Below are 21,976 nucleotides of genomic sequence, written 5' to 3'. Positions count from 1 at the left end.
ACCTATAAATCAGGTATCAAATAACATAGTTAATATCAAATAACAGAGTTAAAACCTTGAATCAAAGTTATCTGAAATTTCATTTCCAAAGAACACAATTTAAACAAAACTAACTAAATTAGATTTAGTGTTTAAGAAAAATAATAATAAGTAAAAGGACATGCCACTAGGATCTTAACACGACGGCGTGTGGAAAGCGAGAGGAAATCGAAATATATTCTAATTCGATAGTAAAATTGAACAGAAAATCCAATTTAAAGAAAGATTGAAACATAAAAGAGAAGGATTATGTTTGTGATTATTCAAAATTGATTTTGAAAAAGTTTTTGATTCTGAATATTTTTTATAAAAAATTTCAAATTTGATAGATCGAGAGAAAAATTGAGAGAGAATATGCAATTTTAAATCGTTGGTTGTGAAATCCTTATATGAGAGCATAAGAGTTTTATGTAATATGCAATTTCAGATTTTACAGGCGTAGGTTTTACAAAAGCACAGGTTTTATGAGTTGCGGATATGAAGTGGACTTTTCTAAATTTCAGTGGCAATTTTAATTATTTATTTATTGTGTATATAATTTTTCAAATCAAATGAGGTACAAACTTAAATTTTGTTATCACATTTAATATTTCTAAAAGCATATAAGAATTTTTATATATCTTTTATCATTTTATTATTTTATACTTATTTTTCTTAAAAGAAGATATCTTACATTGAAAAAATTATTTGTAATAAAAATAATGTACATTAGATATTATATTTTTTTTAAATGGGATATTAATCATTAATATTAAAACTAGAATTTACATTTTAATTATAAAATTGTCATATAATTAGTGGAATAAATGAGCATAGTGATCATGAAACAAATATAGGGAGATAATGGGCCGTTTGTTTTAGTTTTAAAAAAATGAATTTTTCTTTGTATTTTTGAAAATGGATTCTACAAAAAAAAAAATATTACAATTTTTTCTAAATTTGTTTTTTATAAATTAAAAGATTGAATTGTTCATTCTATAACATAAATATACATTATTGAATATCAAAACATAATCAAAATCACAATTTTTTGAAAATTTTTTATCTCAAAAATGATTTTTATGAAAAGTTATTTGAAATATTTCAAACTTAAGTGATTTTTTGAAATTTTGATATCAAAAAAAGAAAATCGATAGAATATCTAAAATAACATTTTAAGAATAGTTATTTTCATTTGAAGACTTTCATTTTTAAAGACTTTCATTTTGGGTATTTTCATTCGAAGACTTTATGAAAAATTTCTTTATAAATTTTTTTACACTAAAATATGTAACACTATAAACATCCTTTTTAAAAAAAGTCAAAACAAACGGGCCAATATTTTTCCAACTATAAAATTTATTAAGTGTTAAATAAGTTTTTATTTCCTCTAATTATGGTCAATTTTACTTTTAGTCATTTTAAAATTTTTCTTCAAAAAATTGTTCTTCTAATATTTTTTATCCATACTTTTAGTCCCTTATGTCAACGTCAGTTAACAAAAACTGACGTGGCACGTGAAAGTTTTTTTTGACTAAACGACTAAAGTCAACACCATAGTTAAACTAGTTAAAATTGTAGGTAACATATAACAAATTTATTACAAAAATTCTGATTCTAAAAATTGAACACTGTTCATGATTTATTTTTTACATTTTACTGGGTTATCCTTGATAATTTGATAGCTCAATACGTCTTTAATGTTGCTGCTATTATAAAAATAATCTTCATGCATTATTTACTGCTCTTTGCTCGCAATTGTAATAATTTGCAAAACATAGAAAACATAACTTTGTGAAGCACAGTATGCAGATCCATTTCAAATTTGAGCAAGAATCCATATTGGTACAACAACAAAATTAGCACATTTTGTATATCAAGTGTATAATTTCGTTTCTAAAGCTGACCCTCATCGTAATCCGGGAATAGAAACTGCTAGTTATGTTTGATGCATCTTTAAACCTGATGTGAACCTAATGATTAATGTCTGTTAGGTTTGGTATATCATTTTTTTCATGTTTAGTTAATAGAGGAAACATATCAGAGGTGGAAGGAATTACTAGAAAAATATTGTCTTTCTACGCTATTCTATATTCAAAAATAAGTATTCTTTCGACTTATCTTCTAACATAAATGATCTGTACGTAAATGATGAGACTGATAGTAAAATTTTCTGCAATGCAGCAACATCTACTTTGCAAGAACAGGATGGTTAAGCATTGCACTTACGATCCTATTACTATCTTTATAAGCTTCTAGTTGTAACTTTAAAGCTTCAAAAAAAGTAAATTTGAATGATGCTCATAACGTCCTAGAAAAATCAGCCATCTTTCTTCTTCATCAAGATACATCAACATTTTCCCCCTCAAAATAGAAGGCACCACAATTCCCATTACTTCTTGTAGCCTCTTGATCGCCGCGGTTGTGCTGGAACCGCATAACATGAGCGCTTCGTCTTCTCCACCTCCCAAACATTTCTGAATATACTCGGTTGCTTCATGTAGCATTTTTGTTGTTCTGCTTCCAACGTGACCTATATATAATCAAAAATAAGTTTCATAAATACAGCTTTATCTACTATAATTAACTAGTGATGAATAAATATATATACATAGTGAATATGAATACCGTAGAAAGGAAGAAGAGGGCATATGTATAACATAGGTGTTAACAATAATAGGTTGTCACTTATGGTTGATGAATAAGCTTAGTTAAAGACTAGAAATAAATAATAACATATTTTATAATGGAGAACCCTTATTGGGTAGATGTCGTATAAGTTAATCATGTTATAATCATCACTTGTACTACAATCCTCTTGCTCTTCCACTTTAGAATTGGATATTGAAGCTTTTAGAGAAATTATCTTCCTTTCTTAGTCCTTGTATTTACTCATTTCCTTCTTGACATCTTTATTGTTAAAATTAATGTGTTGTAACCACCACTATCTTTAGTATGTATTATGAGAGAATTGTAATCATCATATTATAATAATTGTCTTTATTTAGATTTATAGTAGAGTTGTATCATTAAGATTGTGAGAATCAAAAAGTCTTTATCTTGATTATCAACTTATTGTCTTCTATGTCAGTTTCCTTTAAATTTATATAAACGTGAGTGTGTGGTGGATTCAATAATATATAAGAGTATTCAAAAAATATATATTTTCTTACTCTAAATTCTGCAACAATATAATTTATCATATACCACCTCTAGAATACCACCAACCGTGTGGTATCAAAGTTACAGATCCTTGCAGCTGCAACAGAAACAAAAAAATGGCTTCCAGAAGCAACTCTTCTACAGTTTATAGCAATGTTAAAGTTCCTTTGTTTGAAGGATAAAATTATGATTTTTTGGCTGTTAAAATTGAGACTCTATTCACCTCTTTAGATGTCTTGGAGTTCGTCCAAAACGGGTATGAAGAACCAGCACCAACAGAGGCTGAAGAATCAAGCCAACGACTTGAAGAATTGAAGAAGAAAAAGAAGATCACAGATGATGGAGTTCTCGGGATGATTCAAAGAGTAGTCTCTACATCCATTTTCCCAAGTATTATGAGAGCAAAAACATCAAAGAAAGCATGAAATATTCTACAACAAGAGTTTGAAGGAGACTCAAAGGTGAGAACTGTGAAACTTCAATCTCTTAAGAATGAAAGAGAATGAGAGTTTGAATGAATATTTTAATAGATTCTCTGAATTGGTGAATCAAATGAAGTCACATGGAGATACAATAGATGATCGCAGAATTATTGATAAAATTCTGATTAGTTTGATAGAGAAATTTGATCCTATGGTGGCTGTTATAGAAGAAACCAAGGACCTATCAACTATGTATGTTCAAGGGTTGATGGGGTCTTTGAGGTCCTACGAACAAAGGTTGTTACGACACTCTGAAAAATCAGTTGAGAGTGTCTTTCAATCTAAACTCAACATTCAGCCCAACAATGGTAAAAATAAGCCCCCAATACAAAATAGAGGTGAGTCTTCTAGAGGTGGCAGATTTGGAAGAGGCATGGACAGAGGAAGAAACTCACGAGAAAGAGGAAGATGCGCGAATGACGGAAGATGGCATGAAGGAGCATCAAATAAATGGTGCAAAATCTGTAAGAGTAACACTCACAACGAGAATGATTGTTGGAACAAGGGCAAACCACAATGTCACAATTGCAAGAGATTCAGGCATATTCAAAAGGATTATCGTTTTGTCAATCAATAACATGCTTCATTTGCAGAAGGAGAAAATGATGAAGGTAATGTGTTCTTTACTTGTCAAAAAGCATTTCAAGAAGATAAAAATGTGTGGTATTTGGATAGCGGTTATAGCAACCATATGACCGGAAAGAAAGAGGCTTTTATAAACATTGATTCTTCATTTGACTCAAAAGTTAAATTGGGAAATGGAGAACATGTTGAAGTAAAAGGAAAAGGCAGCATTGGAGTTACAACAAAGCAAGGAAGCAAAGTCATTCATGACACTCTTTATGTGCTAGAGTTGGATGAGAACTTGCTAGGTACTGGACAACTTTTGGAGCATGGCTATTCTCTAAATTTTGAGAATCGTGAGTGCAGAATTTTTGATTCAAAGAGAAGAAATGTTGTTGTTGTAAAAATGACCAGTAATAGAAGCTTTCCACTTTCTCTTAATTATGAAAAAAAAAATCAGCATGATGGATAGAGAAGAAAATGACTCTTGTTTATGGCACAAGAGACTTGGGCACTTGAACTACAATAGTCTCAAGTTGCTTTATCAAAAGAAGATGGTGTATGGGCTGCCAATAATTGAAGAAAAATCTAGTGTGTGTGAAGGATGTATTCTTGGCAAACGCCACCGCCAACCATTTCCAAAGGAAGGAATATGGAGAGCTAAACAAGGGTTGGAAAGTTGTACACACAAATGTGTGTGGTCCTATGAATACTTTTTCTCATGGAAAAAACCGGTATTTTATCTTGTTTATTGATGATTTTACCCGCATGACATGGGTATATTTTATGAGACAAAAGTCTGATGTTTTTGTAATATTTAAGAAGTTTAAAGCTTTTGTTGAGAAACAAAGTGGTAGGTTTATAAAAATGTTGAGAAGTGATAGGGGGAAGGAGTACACCTCGAATGAATTTCACAAATTTTGTGAAGATGAAGGTGTTGAAAGACAACTCACTGTTGGCTATACACCTCAGTAAAACGGTGTATCTGAAAGAAAGAACCAAACCGTGATGGAGATGGCGAAGTCTATGCTACTTGAGAAAGGTTTTCCTAAAACCTTTTGGCCCGAGGCTACTAATACTATTGTGTATTTGCTGAATAGATGTCCAACAAAGGTTGTATGGAATAAGACTCCATTTAAAGCTTGGAGTGGAAGAATACCTTCAGTTAACCACCTTAAAGTTTTTGGGTGTGTTTGCTATGCTCAAATTCCTAAATAAAAGAGGACAAAACTGGAAGAAACAAGTGAAATATGTGTCTTTATTGGCTATAGTTTCATGTCAAAGGGCTATAGACTTTACAATTTGAAGACAAACAAGGTGATCATTAACCGGGATGTTGTATTTGGTGAGAAGGCTTCTTGGAATTGGGAAGAAGACAAAATGAAGGAGAAAACAGTCCCTGCAATTTTATTACTCTAAATTTTGCAACAATATAATTTATCATATACAACCTCTAGAATACCACTAATATTTATGTGTTTTAAGCCTAGTGAACTCTTTCTCAAGCTCTTGAAATTGTGCAAAAGAGAGTTTTAATGCATATAATCTTCATATTTCTTCACTCCTTTATTAAGGTAATCTTTGGTTTCCATTACTTCGTCGTAGATCTTAACACTTTGCATTTGTCTTACCGAGAGTGTCATTCTTTTTTGTGTTTCTTTTTTTTGTTTCAAGCAATGCTAGCTTTGGAAATGGTTGCAAAATTGTATCCTAAAATAGTAATAGGAAATAGTTTTAGTGTTTTGACATATTTCTACATTATACCGTCACCCTTTTACGAAATCGATGTTAATTCATGTTAGGTTAGAATTTAGTGAGCGTGGACGTAAAACCAATTTTTTCCTACTCATTTTAGGCCACATTTGGGAATAATCATCTTTGTGATTTTGATTATGACTGTTGGTGCAAAGGTAGAATACATGATGAACGGAAATATTCTATTAAGAGAATGACGGCTAAAAACATGATAAAAGTTACAATGATTGCCACCCTATTTATAAGCTAAAACTAGGGTTACTAGAATAGGATAAAATACTAAAATACCCTCTAACAAACTTAGGGGCTAAGAAAATAGTATAACTAATAAATATGAATTACTTCTAATACCATCCCTTAATTCATATTCCATCAAAACTTGCAACACCAATTCCATCCCTTAATTTGAGAAATTGATCAATCTTGATAGCTTTCGTCAGAACATCTGCCAACTGTTTCTGAGTGTTGCAGTGTACAACTTCTAACACTCCCCTCTGAACTTGATGTCTCAAAAAATGATACTTGGTCTCAATGTGCTTGCTTCTCCCATGCAACACTGGGTTTCTGGCAAGATTGATTGCAGACTTGTTGTCAATCATCAGCTTCAAAGGTTTGTTTACTTTAATCTTCAGATCCTGCAGTAGATTCAAAATCCACACAGCTTGGCATGCAGTAACAGCACCTGCAATGTATTCAGCTTCACAAGTTGACAACGCCACAACAGGTTGCTTCTTGGAACACCAAGAAATGGGACCTCCCAGAAATCTGAATAAGTACCCAGACGTACTACTTCTGTCAACTCTGTCTCCACACCAATCAGAATCTGAATAACTCAGAAGTTCTGACCCGTCCTTTCTTCCAGAAGGAAATAATACTCCATACTTCAGAGTTCCCTTGATATACCTCAGAATCCTGACAGCAGCTTGGTAATGGGACCACTTAGGTTTACTCATGAACCTACTAACCATCCCAACTGAATAGCAAATATCAGGTCTGGTATACCTCAGAGAACCAACCAACTGTTTGAAGGTTGTAGCGTCCACATCCTTTCCATCAGAGTCAGAATCCAGTTTCTGATTTGTATCAGAAGGTGTGACAGCAATCTTACAATTCTTCAGATTAAATCTCTTCAGAAGTTCTAATTCATACTTGAGCTGATGCAAAATAATACCTTTCTCAGAGTATCTGAACTCCATCCCTATAAAGTATGTCATTTTGCCTAGATCAGTCATTTCGAATTCATTCATCAGAACTTTCTTGAACTGGGCTATCTCCTGTTCAGAACTTCCAGTCAGCAGTATATCATCAACATATAAACATACCAGAGTCATATTTCCTTCAGAAGTATGCTGAACATAGACACCGTACTCCATCTCACATTTCTGAAAGCCTTGCTTCTTGAAAAATGAATACCAAGCTCTGGGCGCTTGTTTCAATTCATATAGAGCTTTGTATAATCTGTACACCATTCCTTCCTGATTCTTTTTCACAAATCCAGGAGGTTGTGACACGTAAACTTCTTCTTCTAATGGACCGTTCAGAAATGAAAATTTTACATCCTAATGCATCAGAGGCCAATTCCTGTTAGCAGTTATTGCAATCACCATTCTGATTGTTTCATGTCTTGCTACAGGTGCAAACACATCAGAGTAATCCAGCCCAGGTTTCTGTAGAAATCCTCTGGCTACCAACCTTGCTTTATGTTTGCCAATTGAACCATCTGGCTTTAACTTCTGCTTGAAAACCCATCTGACGCTGATGGCTTTCTTGTCTTTTGGAAGTTTTGTCAGCTTCCAAGTATTATTTCTCTCTAAAGCATCAAGTTCTTCTTTCATGGCCTTCAGCCAGAGCTTCTACTTAAGAGCCTCTTCTGTACTTATGGGTTCAAAGTCTACTAACATGGCACACTGAATAACTTCTCCTTCAGAGTCTACTTCAGTGTCTTGCAGCATGTCAAATTCTGTATATCTTCTGGGGATGTTTCTGATTCTTTGTGGTCTCTGAACTTGTTCAGAGTCTTGAGCTTCAGAGTTTCTAGCTTCAGATGGTTGACTTCCTCCAGAGCTTTGACCATCTTCAGGGGCTGGCATATTTCTAGAGTCTGAATTGCCACCAGAATCTGGATTACCATCAGAGTCTGGGTCATCAGAGTCTGGATCATCAGAGTCACCTTCATCTTCTGAGTCTTCTCCAGAGTCAGAATCACTATCAGAATCAGAATCAATGTCAGAGTTTACTCTAACTTCAGAAATTCTTAACTCTGACCTTTCTTCAGAAGTTCTAACATCAGAATCAGATTGAGACTTATCCCAATTCCAAAATTATGATTCCTTCACAATCACATCTCTACTGAATTCAATTTTGTTGGTTTCTGGACAATAGAGCTTGTATGCACCTGTACTGTGGTACCCTATCAGAATCATCACTTTGCTTCTATCATCCAGCTTTTGTCTTCTGGCTTCTGGAACATGTTTATAGGAAACAGAACCAAACACCTTCAGATGACTAACACTTTGCTTATCTCCAGTCCACTTCTGTATTGGAACTATTTCCTTCAACTTCTTCATAGGACATCGGTTGAGTACATACGTTGCAGTGGCAACAGCTTCTCCCCAAAGCTTCTAAGGAAGTTTCTTCTCCTTTAGCATGCTTCTCACCATATCAAGCAAAGTGCGGTTTCTTCTTTTAGTAAGACCATTGTGTTGAGGGGTATAAGGAGCAGTAACCTCATGCTCAATTCCATTCTCATCACAGAACTTCTGGAACTCTTTGGAGTTATACTCACCTCCACCGTCAGTTCTAAGAATCTTCAACTTCTGACCACTCTGATTCTCAGCCTTCATTCTGAACTTCTTGAATTCATCAAACACCTCGTGTTTAAACTTAATAAGGGATACCTGTCGCATTACGCGAAAAACCGGCGGGAAAACAAGAACAACAGAGCCGCCACCGTGCGTTATTTATCCCAAAAGAGGGAAAGGAAACGCTCAGAGTAAACCTGGAAAGAACATGGTCTCGCGACCAGAGAGAATGGGATCGGGAGTCGGTTATGCGAAGGGAAGGTATTAGCACCCCTACGCATCCGTCGTACTCGACGGGATCCACGCACAATAGGAAGGAAAATGGTTGCTAAAACACTGCTCAAATAAACATCTATACAGGCTGAAAGAGACACGAGGAAACAAACAAGACTGAGACTGACTCGGCAGGATATCGCATCCTGGGCCTACTTAGTCTATCAAGCATAGACATCAGAGTCAAAGTAGTTCGGACTGGGGAAACGACACATGCTCGCTAGGATGTCGCATCCTATGCATACGTATCTCCTTTGGACGAAGGAGAATCAGAGCATTCGTAGCTCGGCTAACACGCACACAAACAAACACAGGCAAAGGCAAACGTGGAGCCTGAATGCCAATCACTGGACTTACATCAGCATCCGAACCAAAACACACACAAGGGCAAACATGGAGCCCGACAACCAATTGATGGGATTATGTCGGCATCCGAACCAAAACACACTCAAAAGGGCAAACATGGAGCCCGACAACCAATTGATGGAATTATGTCAGCATCCGAACCCAAAACACACAACAGCATGCAACAAGAAGAAGGGTCTCGATTGCAACTAGGGCAAGAGAAGGGGAAGGTCTCAATCGCAACGAGGGCGAGAGAAAAGAATTAGTGTTAGTTGTTAGTCAAACTCGACAAGACATCGCATCTCGTGCCTACGTATCTCACCTGAACGTGAGAATCAGAGTTGCCGTAGTTCGGCTAAACTATTCCTGTTGGTTTGTGTTTTTTAGGTGGACAACGTCACTACGCAATCTACCGGATGCTCGACCTTTGGAGACTTACTCACCTGTAGTAGAAGGTGTGGACGTATCCTTAAGAGGGGATAATGTTTGTTTGTGTTTTAGGAAAGCTCAAGCAAGAAAGGAAGTCCTATACGAAGGAACCGTGCTACCTTAATTGTCATGCCAACGAGACTACGCGGAGTCTAGCAAACCTAGGGGATACAATCACACCACACAAACATATACAGCATGAAATAAACACACCAACAAGGGGGCTCAAACATCAGGGTTAGGCTTTAGTCGAGGGGTCATATCAACCTCAACAAACAAGCCTCTGTATCGGGGTCAGGTTAGCTCTTAACCTTGCCATTGAGGGGCTAAGGTGAAGCTAGATGAAAGGTGATGAGGGGTGTGCCTCATTGCTTCTATCTCAAGTCAGAGAGAGCATCAGACAAGGGAGCGTGGGTCCAGAATGGGGGGACCCTTCTACGCTCAGGACATAGACTCGACTGTACAATGTACAAGATCTTGGGCTTGGATCTCAATGCTACAACCATGTAATGGGAGCAAGGAGAAGACTCACAGAATAGTGGGGGATAGATTGCTTATCCCTACCTTCCACCAATTGCCTCAAATGAGGACTTTCCCTGCTTAGGACAAATATAAACATACACAAGCATTGCCTCTTAAGGAGGACTTCAGACAATGTGCCCGGCCCGATAACAGCCGGGTCTCCAGACTACATGAAGTCAGAAGATTATACCTCAGTGGTAAGCAACCACAAGCTAGCAAAGCAAAGTTCAAAATGAACTCAAAGCCACTTAGGTACCTGTGAAAAAATCTAAAACAATCAGTTAAACTGTATACTGTATAGACAAACAACCAACAGTCAACATTAAACAGACAGACAAAGCATCATCAGACAATGAGCCAGGCACAAGCACAAGTGAATTTGTTCTCAAAGCCTACAAAACAACACAATGTTAGCCGACATCAACCAATAATCAGGCTTAAATGAATGAGGCACTCCAATCATGGCAATGTGCCTTTGAACCTGAAATCCATAATCCAAACAGTGAGTCCAAACCACTAGGTCAAAGCCTAGGGTCAAAAGAGGGAAAAAATCCAGAACAGAAGCTGATACTCCACATAAAATTCATTTACTCAAGTGACAACATGTCCTAAAATTAAGGGAGCATGCAAGATTGAATTATTTCTAAGCCTAGGGGTAGAATAGTCATTTCACAATTAGGGATTAATCGAATGAAACTCCTAACTAAAATCAATTAAAATCTACACTAGATTTAACATTCTAAAAATTCCAAGAGATTATCTAATTCTAATCCTAAAATTAATGTTTCAAATGACTTCTATCAACCACTAAAATTCTAAGTAGCTTCTAAAATCTATTTAAACTAATCCTAGAATTAATTCTAAATCAACAGTATTTCTAATGGTCCACAATTAATCCTAAAATTAATCTTTAATACTCCTTCAAATGTTTTTCTTTATGGAAAATCTAAGTTTGATAATTCCTAAAACTCTGTTTAGTTCTAGTGACTAATTAGCTCTAAGACCAAATTTTAATACCTAATTAAAGTCCTAAGAACTAATTAACTAGCCTATTAATCTGAGATCTAATGCTTCTACATAATCCTAATTCTTCTAATCAGCATCTAACCATCTGGAACATAGAAATACACATGTGAGGAAGCGTATAGGTGAAGTCCAAGAAGAATTCACCAAACGCGCTTTTCGCAAAAGCTACACAGGCAAATGAAGCGCTTGCCGTTGACAAAGTGCTTAAAGAAAACTCCGTGCGAACATCACATTCGTCATCACCCTGACCTTCACCAGCAAACATCGTTGTTCGCGGACACTTCACCATCTCGGATCGTTCAACAGTCTAACGCGATTCGCGTCCATCCACCATCAACAATCAACTACTCAAACTTACGAAATCAACAACATCAGCTATCCTAATCTACGGAGCCGAATCGCAACGGCATCAACAAATTACTCGAGCACGACGAAAAAGAAGAACAATAACTCACCGGCAATGACGACGGGAGGACGGATCGGCGTCGGCTACGAATGGATCGGTTTTGATGTGTCGCCGCGTTCTTCTTCCTTCTGTTTCAGTGCTTGCAATCTTCTTGAATTCGGTTAGAATTTCTCCTTGCCGCGAGCTTCGCCTCCACTTGTATTCAATGCTCTTCTTCTTCTACCTTTCTTGGAGTGATTCTGGTGAGACGTTGATCGTTGGTGGCAAAGGTTTTGAGAATTCGTTACAGTGGTTGAAGACTCTGTGAGGATGATCGAAGGTTGGTACGGTGAATGTGGTGGAAGAGGAGGCTGAAGTGGTGGCCTAGCTCTGCCGTGTGGAGCTTCGAATGATGAAGCTCCCACAACAATGGAGAATGAGCGTGTACTGAAGGTGAGGACTGAGTGCAGAAGCTTCTGGGAATCAGGGAAAAATCGTTCGAACCCCATGATTGGCAATGATTGCCACTTATATAGGCTTGATCCAAGGGGCAAGTTGGAGAATCAGATTTGGGTGGCTCAATCTCATTCGTCCAGCTGGCACTTAAGTGAAGGTGAGTCTTGAATTAAGTCACGTGTGTTTTAGAAACTGAATGGCACGCTTCACTCATGATTTATTCACTGAAGACCCAACTGTGGGTACTTGTTTTGAACCGAACTGGTTTGGATCCCTTAACTCCCTGAACTGTTTATTATCTTGATGCTCATTGATTTGAATTGAACTGTTTTTTTGGATTGTAGGCCTGTGTTGGTATGCTTGGTATTGCAGCAGCATTTAGTTAGGTTACTCTGACTTGTGTTTCAATAGAGCTTGGCAGCATGATACATTGATTCATGAAATAGTCTCAGTTCAAATTCCCTGCATTTTTGATTGGTGGCTTAAAGATACAACTGGTGTGGCGCACACATGCTTTGAGTTGGTATTCCTTATAGTTTCACAGGTTCATGGCAAAGCTATCTCGCAACTTGGTTACGTGGCGCATTCAGCATGTATACTGCCTTGTTCTTTATGTGATCTTTGACAAGTTTCAGTTGCAAACTCGCCTAAAGAAAATTCAGAGAGAGCATCACTTTTTCACTCAGCTGGCTTGTGTTGAAATATTGCTCTAAATTCTGATACATTGCAGGTTTATCAATTTGTGCAGTGTCAGTTATGGTAACCTGGGAAGCAGGTTGGGTTAATTGTTGGTTGTACTGTATTTTTTCATGTTCCGAACCAGAACCACATGATGAAGCTTTCGCATTCAAAGGCTAACAGCACCTAAGCTCATGTTTGCAGAAGGCTGATATGGACGCATATAAGGCGTTCCATCACCAGCTACAACAGATTGCTTCGAAAATCCTCGAGCACCTCTACTATGAAGACTGAACTGCTGCACTGTCATGTCACTGGAGTTTCCAGCCACACCAGCATTGCCGGGTGAGCCCAAATGGCCGGATGGAGCTATCTGCCTGGCTTTTGCATAAACTAACTATTCAGACACACCACTAGATGAGTTAGCACGAGCAAATCCATCGCTTGCAACTTTCGGAGAAGTAGCCTTCCAGTTTGTAACGGGGATAGAGGGTGACTGAGCAACAATGCTAATAATTCCCTTTTGGTTGTTGAATCATTCTTGATTGCATCAAGAGAAAGAGCTGAACCAGTAAGTTAGCATTTGCAGGTTATTTTAAGTGATCCACCGTTATTTGGAATGTGCTTAATTGTTTGCGAGCTCGTAATTTGCCATCTGCATTTTGATTGTCCAGGTCTCATGTTTCGCGCTTCGCACATGCATTCCCATCACATTGTTGCACCTTGCCAACTATTGATACCCTGTACTGCCGGCTTGCAGGCAGCTTGGCGCTCACACAATTGATTCAAGGATCACGATGGTGTTTGAAGGGTCAAACGGTGATTGAGACAAATGGTGTAGCAGGTCTGCAGCAGGTAACACTTCTTGCCATTCTGCAACTGACTGTAGCCTAGCCTCACTGTTGGATTCACCTCAACCTTCTACATTGCTTAAGAACTGTGGATGCCAAGCCTTATGTGAAGCTGTCAAATGGATCTGGTCTCCCTTGTAGGCCGTGAATGCAAATGGCGAATTTTTTTTATGCAGTAAATGCAAAATTTTGTTTGTGAATTATGTAGAATTTTTATGATGCAATGCAGAATTTTTTATGATGCAATGCAGAATTTTTATGATGAATTATGCAGAATTTTTTATGTGAATTATGCAGAATTTTTATGATGAATTATGCAGAATTTTTTATGTGAATTATGCAGAATTTTTATGATGAATTATGCAGAATTTTTTATGTGAATTATGCAGAATTTTTATGATGAATTATGCAGAATTTTTATGATGCAAATGCAGAATTTTTTTTATGAATTATGCAGAAATTTTTTATGTGAATTATGCAGAATTTTTATGATGCAAATGCAGAATTTTTTTTATGAATTATGCAGAATTTTTATGATGCAAATGCAGAATTTTTTTTATGAATTATGCAGCTACTACTATGCAATGCTACTATGAGTTTGCCGCAGCTGGCTCGGTGTTGGCAACTAGTATAACAAAGCGCTTCCGTTCGTGCTCTTCCGTTAGCAGCTTCATTTGCCAATTCCATTGTTTTATTTTTTTCCATTTTCATTTTGTCTTATTGGACATGTAACATTGTACTCATTAAAATTGAATTGGATAAATGGAAGGGTTAAAATGGATATGAAATTGGATAATGGGCTTAAAATTAGATGGTAGTTAGTTTGGAACTGGATCATTGTTAAACTGTTAAATTGGATTTAATTGGATAACAAAACTGGTTTATGGACAATTGGTTATGGATTAATTGGATTTGGTTTAAAAATGGATACGGGTTGTATATGGACATTTGGTCAGACAGTTGACTTTTATGGGCCTCAGCCGACTTGGTTATGCATTGTGGACTCCTGAACCCCCAACTTTGGCCAACTTGCTACAACATGAGCCTTAATTCACATGAGCTTTCTAGAACGACCATAGGACCTTTTCCAACGTGAAAATCCCTTGCTCTCTTGCACAGATGACTTCTTCTGATCAGTCTCGCATGATAAAATGCAATATGCTATGCAATGCTAAGGCAATGTTAATGTGATGTTAACGACCTAAAAAAATGAAATGAATGTACAAATGGGAGGTGCAAATTTGAGGTGCTACAGCTGCCCCTATTCAATCAACTGGGAACCCGAACGGATGAGAGCAACGGCTGTCAGACTTTCAGGGTAAACAGGGATTGAATACCAAGAACCGTAGAAATTTGCACCCTGCTGGGATTTGTCTTTTTTCTTGTTGTTTTTCTTCTTTTCAAAGCACAACCACATCCAGACATCGACACACGATGAATGAGATCAGAAATCTTCAGCTAGATGTCAACGGACAACTAGGAAACACTCAACGTTTACCAAGACCAACGGAGAGGTAAATCCACATGGGGATAGGTACAACTAGACGTCATAGGACGAATAGGGAAAAACTCAGCGTTTACCAAGACCAACGGAGAGGTAAACTCTACTGGGGATAACCAGGAAAGGATACAACCATACGTCAGCGGACGTAATGGGAAAAACTCGACGTTTACCAAAACCAACGGAGAGGTGAATCAGCTGGGACGACCAAGAAAAACTCGACGTTTACCAAGACCAACGGAGAGGTAACCAACCATCATAGGATGAATGGGAAGACTCGACCAGACGTCATAGGACGAAAGGGAGAAGCTCGACGTTTATCGACACCAACGGAGAAGGAGACCAAACATCATAGGATGAATGGGAAGACTCGACCAGACGTCATAGGACGAAAGGGAGAAGCTCGACGTTTATCGACACCAACGGAGAAGGAGAAAACTCAACCAGACGTCATAGGACGAAAGGGAGACTCAACGTTTATCGACACCAACGGAGAAGGAGAAAACTCAACCAGACGTCATAGGACGAAAGGGAGACTCAACCGGACACCAAATAGGACATCTACTGGGGATTCTGGCTGGGAAATCAACCAGACATTAATGAATGAACTGGGAATAGGGTATACAATCAGACGTTCATGGACGAATGAGAAAAACTCGACGTTTATCGAAACCAACGGAGAGGTAAATCCACTTGGGGAAGGGTACAACTAGACGTCATAGGACGAATAGGAAAAACTCGACGTTTATCGACACCAACGGAGAGGAGGATATTCTGAGGGGAATCATCTGGTACTACCAAATGATCTGCGGGGAATAAGCAACTATACGTCATAGGACACATAGGAAAAACTCGACGTTTATCGACACCAACGGAGAGGAGTAATTTTCTGGGGACGACCCTGTGGGGAAAGATATCAACTATACATCATCGGACGCATAGGAAAAACTCGACGTTTATCGACACCAACGGAGAGGAGTAAACTTCATTAGGGAAGGGGGACGACGTTACGAACATCGAAAGATGATGTTTACAGACATCAAAAGAAGACCAGACACTTACGCATGACTGGAAATCACCGAAAGATGGTGTTTACCGACACCAAAGAAGACCAGACACTTACGCATGACTGGAAATCACCGAAAGATGGTGTTTACCGACACCAAAGAAACAACCCTCGCGGGTGCTGACGAGATACTGACATCTACAAGATGACAGGGCAAGGCTTGACACTTGCAGGGGGGGTCTCACTGGGGAGAAACAATTTTTCCTTTCACCAACGGATGAGGAAATAAACCTCGGTGGGGGTTAACCCTGAACGCCATCAGGAGCAACTGTAGCAAATGTGCTGTACAGGTTGAACAAACATCCGCCTCTGCCGGGGATACTGTCTGATTGGTTTCGAACACATGAATGCATATGTTTGAATTTTTCTATGGCGTAATGCTCCACCTTGAATGGAAATGCTACGCTTTTTGAGGATGCAATGGTTACTACATGCAAAATGCAAATGCACCCTGGCTACGGAGCCAAAAGATCAGGTACTCCAACTTGGCGGGGAGACTCTGACTGAGGAATACTCTGCAGGGAGAGCCTTCATCTGGGAATGCTTTGCGGAGAAAGCACCGACTTCTCACTCATGCTGGAGAAACAAAACTGTTGCCGGGAATAAGATAGACTTCGCTGGGGATGTCCTTCACAGGATCCAATCCACTCGGGGACTCCACTTGGGAAGCAAATAAACAATACTCCGCTGGGGAAGTAGACCAAGCAACTCTTCGGGGATGGTACTCGCCAGGGAATAACAAGACATCTTTACCAGAGATTGATAAAGCGACTTCACTGGGGAAGATTCCACCAAACCTTAGGTAGAACAGCTCTGCTTCGGGGAATAACCACTACTCCACTGGGGACGACCCACCCAATCCACAGGTAGACTAAACTCCGCTGGGGATGCCAATACTGATCTGCCACGGGAACCCGTCCAATCCACAAGTAGGATGAACTCTGCTGGAGAATATTTCGTGAAACCCGCTCCACTCGGGGAACTTGCTGAAGAACAAACCCACACCACTCTGCTGAGGAGAACAACTCTGGTGGGGATGATAGCACATCATATCATACTGGAGATAGACCTTCACAACCCTGCTGGGGAGAAGCACTCACGACCGTGCTGGGGATAACGTATCACAAACCCAACTGCTGGGGAACAACATTCTCATGACAAACTCCGCCGGGGGAATTCCTGGGGAAACGTCCGCCAGGCACTCAGCGGGGATCTTAGCTGGGGAACCTGCCAACACAAGCCTGCTGGAGGTAGACAATCCTTAGGTCTGCTGGGGAAAGAAGATACTATCCACAGGCACCTCAGCAAGGGAACACAGCTCTTACAGATCTCAAACTTGCTCGGAGAAAAACCTGCTGGGGAGATGATCACAGAAGACGACCTGTAAAACAGCACAACACAATGCCCCAGGGGTACATGGACAAGATATGCTCAAGTGTCCTCAACATTCAAAATGATTTTCAACTGTTTTATCCTTCTGCAAGTTATTGTTAAGCCTCCATGTTTTATTATATGCAATGTTTATCAAAAATTCGGACGTTTTTGCAAACAAAACAGTAAAAATAAAAACAAGAGAGCTATTTATCTGAATAACAACTTTTATTGATTGAAAATGTGCCTGAAAAGGCGAATACATTGGGAAGCAATTCCTAGAAAGAGGTAATTGCACACAAAAGGAAAATAAACTATCCTAATGGCAATGTGAATACGGCATCCACTATTTCCCAATTCTGTTATAACCCACAGATCATCAGTTTTCCTCCCAACTCCTTGCTTTCTGAGAAGAATGACTGGACCGATCACATCTTTCAAGATGGCAGCTGACGAAGCGCAATGAAATACAGATAACTCAGACTGTAGTCTTCGCTTTAATCCCTCTTTTGGCTGGACCGCCCTTTCGGGTTTTCAATCCACCGGGATACCCATTTTTGCCTAAGCCGCCCATTGCGGGTTTTCGACTTACCGGGTGTACAAATTCTTTTCATTTATATCCCTAATTTTTGCCCGAACCTTTTCTTTCTGTTTTTGGTTCGCCGGGATGCCCTTTTTTGCCTGGACTCTTTTGTTCTTTTTGTCCAGCGGGTCAATTTACGCGAAGTATTTTTTGACTACATCTGAGTTAACAGGGGACGGAAAATCTTCACCATCCATTGTTGTAAGCATCAAGGCTCCACCGGAGAAAACCTTCTTCACAACATATGGACCTTCATAATTAGGAGTCCACTTGCCCCTGTTATCTGTACCGGGAGGAAGGATCCTCTTCAAAACTAGATCACCAGTTTGAACTGTCCGAGGACGCACTTTCTGATCAAAGGCCCGCTTCATCCTTCTCTGATACAACTGCCCATGGCACACAGCTGCTAGCCGTCTCTCTTCGATAAGGCTTAACTCATTAAACCTTGTACGAATCCACTCGGCTTCGTCCAGCTTGACATCCAATAATACCCTCAGAGAAGGGATCTCCACTTCAACAGGCAGGACTGCTTCCATACCATACACAAGGGAGTAGGGGTTGCCCCGGTCGACGTACGCACTGAGGTACGGTACCCATGCAAAGCGAAAGGCAACATCTCATGCCAATCCTTGTACGTTACAACCATCTTTTGCACAATCTTCTTGATATTCTTGTTTGCCGCCTCTACAGCACCATTCATCTTTGGTCTGTAAGGAGAAGAGTTGTGATGTTCAATCTTGAAATCTCTGCACAGGTCTTTCATCATCTTGTTATTGAGATTTGAACCATTGTCAGTGATGATAATCTCAGGGACTCCATAACGACAGATGATTTCCTTCTTGATGAACCGGGCAACCACTTGTTTGGTAACATTAGCGTAGGAAGCTGCTTCCACCCATTTGGTGAAGTAATCAATCGCAACCAAAATGAAGCGATGTCCATTCGAAGCAGTAGGCTCAATCTTCCCAATCATGTCAATGCCCCACATGGCAAACGGCCAAGGCGAGTTCATGACATTCAACAGGCTTGGTGGTACATGCACCTTATCAGCATATATCTGGCACTTATGGCATTTCCGAGCGTACTTGAAGCAATCGGATTCCATAGTCATCCAGTAATAGCCGGCTCTCAATAATTTCTTTGACATTGCATGACCACCAGCATGGGTACCAAACGAACCCTCGTGCACTTCTTGCGTCAACATGTCTGCTTCGTGTCTATCCACGCATCTGAGCAAGACCATGTCAAAGTTCCTCTTGTACAACACGTCATCCTGATTCAGATAAAAGCTTCCAGCTAGCCTTCTCAGGGTTTTCTTATCATTCTTTGATGCACCTTCAGGATACTCCTGAGTCTTGAGGAAGTTCTTGATGTCATAATACCATGGCTTATCATCAATAGCATTAACAGACTCGGCTGCAAACACATACGCAGGCCTCTCGAGTCGACTCACCTCAATATGTGGCACATGATTCCACCAATGAACTTTTATCATGGACGATAAAGTAGCCAAAGCATCAGCCATCTGATTCTCGTCCCGGGGGACATGGTACAATTTCACCTTCTTGAAGAACGTCAGTATTCTTCTGGTATAATCTCTATACGGAATCAGATGCGGCTGGTTCGTATTCCAATCTCCATTGACCTGATTGATCACTAGAGCTGAATCTCCAAATATGTCAAGTGTTTTGATCCTCAGATCAATGGCTTCTTCTATCCCCATGATACAAGCCTCATACTCAGCTTCGTTGTTGGTGACATCAAACGTCAATCTGGCAGAAAAAGGTATATGAGCACCTTTAGGATTGATCAGCACCGCACCAACACCATTACCATTCACATTTACAGCCCCATCAAACATCAAGGTCCACTTGTCATCAGGATCCGGTCCTTCCTCGACAAGAGGCTCGTCACAATCTTTCATCTTTAGATACATGATGTCTTCATCAGGGAATTCAAATATCATAGGCTGATAGTCGTCGATCGGTTGTTCGGCGAGATAGTCTGACAAAACACTACCTTTGATAGCCTTTTGAGACGTGTACTGGATATCATACTCAGTTAAGATCATCTGCCAACGGGCGACACGTCCGGTGAGAGCCGGCTTCTCAAAGATGTATTTGACTGGATCCATCTTAGAAATCAACAAGGTAGTATGGTTCAACATATACTGCCTCAGTCGGCGAGCAGCCCAGGCCAAAGCACAGCAAGTTTTCTCGAGCAGTGAATATCTTGTTTCACAGTCGGTAAACTTTTTGCTAAGGTAGTATATGGCATGCTCTTTTCGACCAGACTCGTCATGCTGTCCCAATACACACCCCATTGAATTCTCGGTAACTGACAGGTACATTATCAGCGGTCTCCCTGGAACTGGAGGGATCAGGATTGGAGGTTTCTGTAGATACTCTTTTATCTTGTCAAAAGCTTTCTGACAATCATCATTCCACTTGATTGCCTGATTCTTTCTAAGCAATTTGAATATCGGTTCACACGTGGCAGTTAGGTGAGATACGAACCTTGCAATGTAGTTCAGTCTTCCTAAAAATCCACGAACCTGCTTCTCTGTTCTCGGTTCAGGCATCTCCTGAATAGCTTTGACTTTTGCTGGATCAACCTCAATCCCTTTCTCACTGACAATGAAGCCTAACAGCTTCCCTGATCTCACACCAAACGTACACTTGTTTGGATTCAGCCTCAGTTTGAACTTGACCAACCTGTCAAACAACTTCTGCAAATTTACCAGGTGCTCCTCTTCTGTCTGCGACTTCGCAATCATATCATCCACGTACACTTCAATCTCTTTGTGCATCATGTCATGAAAGAGAGTCGTCATGGCCCTCTGATAGGTAGCACCGGCATTCTTCAGCCCAAATGGCATCACCTTATAGCAGAACGTGCCCCAAGGTGTAATGAATGTCGTCTTTTCCATATCCTCTGGCGCCATCTTGATCTGATTATAGCCCGAGAAACCATCCATGAAAGAGAATACCGAGGATTGAGCCGTGTTATCCACCAATACATCGATGTGAGGTAATGGGAAATCATCTTTCGGACTCGCCCTATTCAAATCCCGGTAATCGACACACATCCTGACTTTGCCATCCTTCTTCGGCACCGGAACGATGTTGGCTACCCACGGCGGGTAAGTTGTTACTGACAAGAACCCGGCATCGAACTGCTTCTGAACCTCTTCCTTGATTTTCACTGCCATATCAGGACTCGTTCTACGAAGCTTCTGTTTGACTGAAGGACAATCATCTCTGAGAGGTAGTCTGTGAACCACAATATCAGTATTCAGCCCAGGCATATCTTGATAAGACCAGGCGAATATCTCCATATACTCTCTCAGCATCTCAATCAACCTGCTCTTGACCTCAGGTTTCAAAGCAGCCCCAATTTTGATCTCTCTTCTGGCGTCCTCAGTACCAAGATTCACAATCTCCAATTCCTCCTGATGAGGTTGGATGACCCTTTCCTCCTGCTTCAACAATCTAGCCAATTCTTTCGGGAGTTCACGGTCTTCATCACTCTCCTCTTCAGCTTGGTAGATGGGATTGTCGAAATCACATTGAGCCATAACAGATTTGTTCATAGTGGATGCCATAATATCATTTCTGCATGTTGATGCTTGATTTTAGAAAAAGAGTTCAAGAAAGTCACAAAAACAAAAACATTGCCATTTTTATTTTTATTTTTGAAAAATGAAAA

General features: G+C 39.5%; 1 protein-coding gene and 1 long non-coding RNA gene across 5 annotated transcripts in view; one reads left to right on the top strand and one right to left on the bottom strand.

Annotated features, from left to right (window-relative positions):
- Positions 1–2,074: 2,074 nt before the first annotated feature.
- The window catches only part of LOC127074223 (uncharacterized), a 29,347-nt gene continuing 9,445 nt past the window's right edge, over positions 2,075–21,976 (bottom strand). Inside the window, exons 1-3 of one of the 4 annotated variants that reach the window (XR_007785952.1) lie at positions 11,833–11,979; positions 10,542–10,607; positions 2,075–2,551 (exon numbers count right to left, since the gene is read on the bottom strand). Coding sequence is in view for 1 of the 4 variants with exons in the window: in XM_051015528.1 (XP_050871485.1) it covers positions 18,762–21,882 (3,121 nt within the window). In the remaining 3 variants the exon portion in view is untranslated. Of the gene's footprint in view, positions 2,552–10,541; positions 10,608–11,832; positions 11,980–14,345; positions 21,883–21,976 lie in introns of those variants that run through there. The other 3 variants (XR_007785954.1, XR_007785953.1, XM_051015528.1) reach the window with 3 other exon arrangements.
- Positions 12,229–14,006, top strand: LOC127074225 (uncharacterized). Its single transcript, XR_007785956.1, has 3 exons — positions 12,229–12,375; positions 12,563–13,467; positions 13,571–14,006. It is a non-coding gene; the product is annotated as an uncharacterized LOC127074225 (long non-coding RNA).

This window comes from Lathyrus oleraceus, chromosome 4 (genome assembly GCF_024323335.1).
Source record: "Lathyrus oleraceus cultivar Zhongwan6 chromosome 4, CAAS_Psat_ZW6_1.0, whole genome shotgun sequence".
NCBI lineage: Eukaryota > Viridiplantae > Streptophyta > Magnoliopsida > Fabales > Fabaceae > Lathyrus > Lathyrus oleraceus.
Note: the sequence above shows the minus strand (reverse complement) of the source record. Positions and strands in the feature narration are given on the sequence as shown.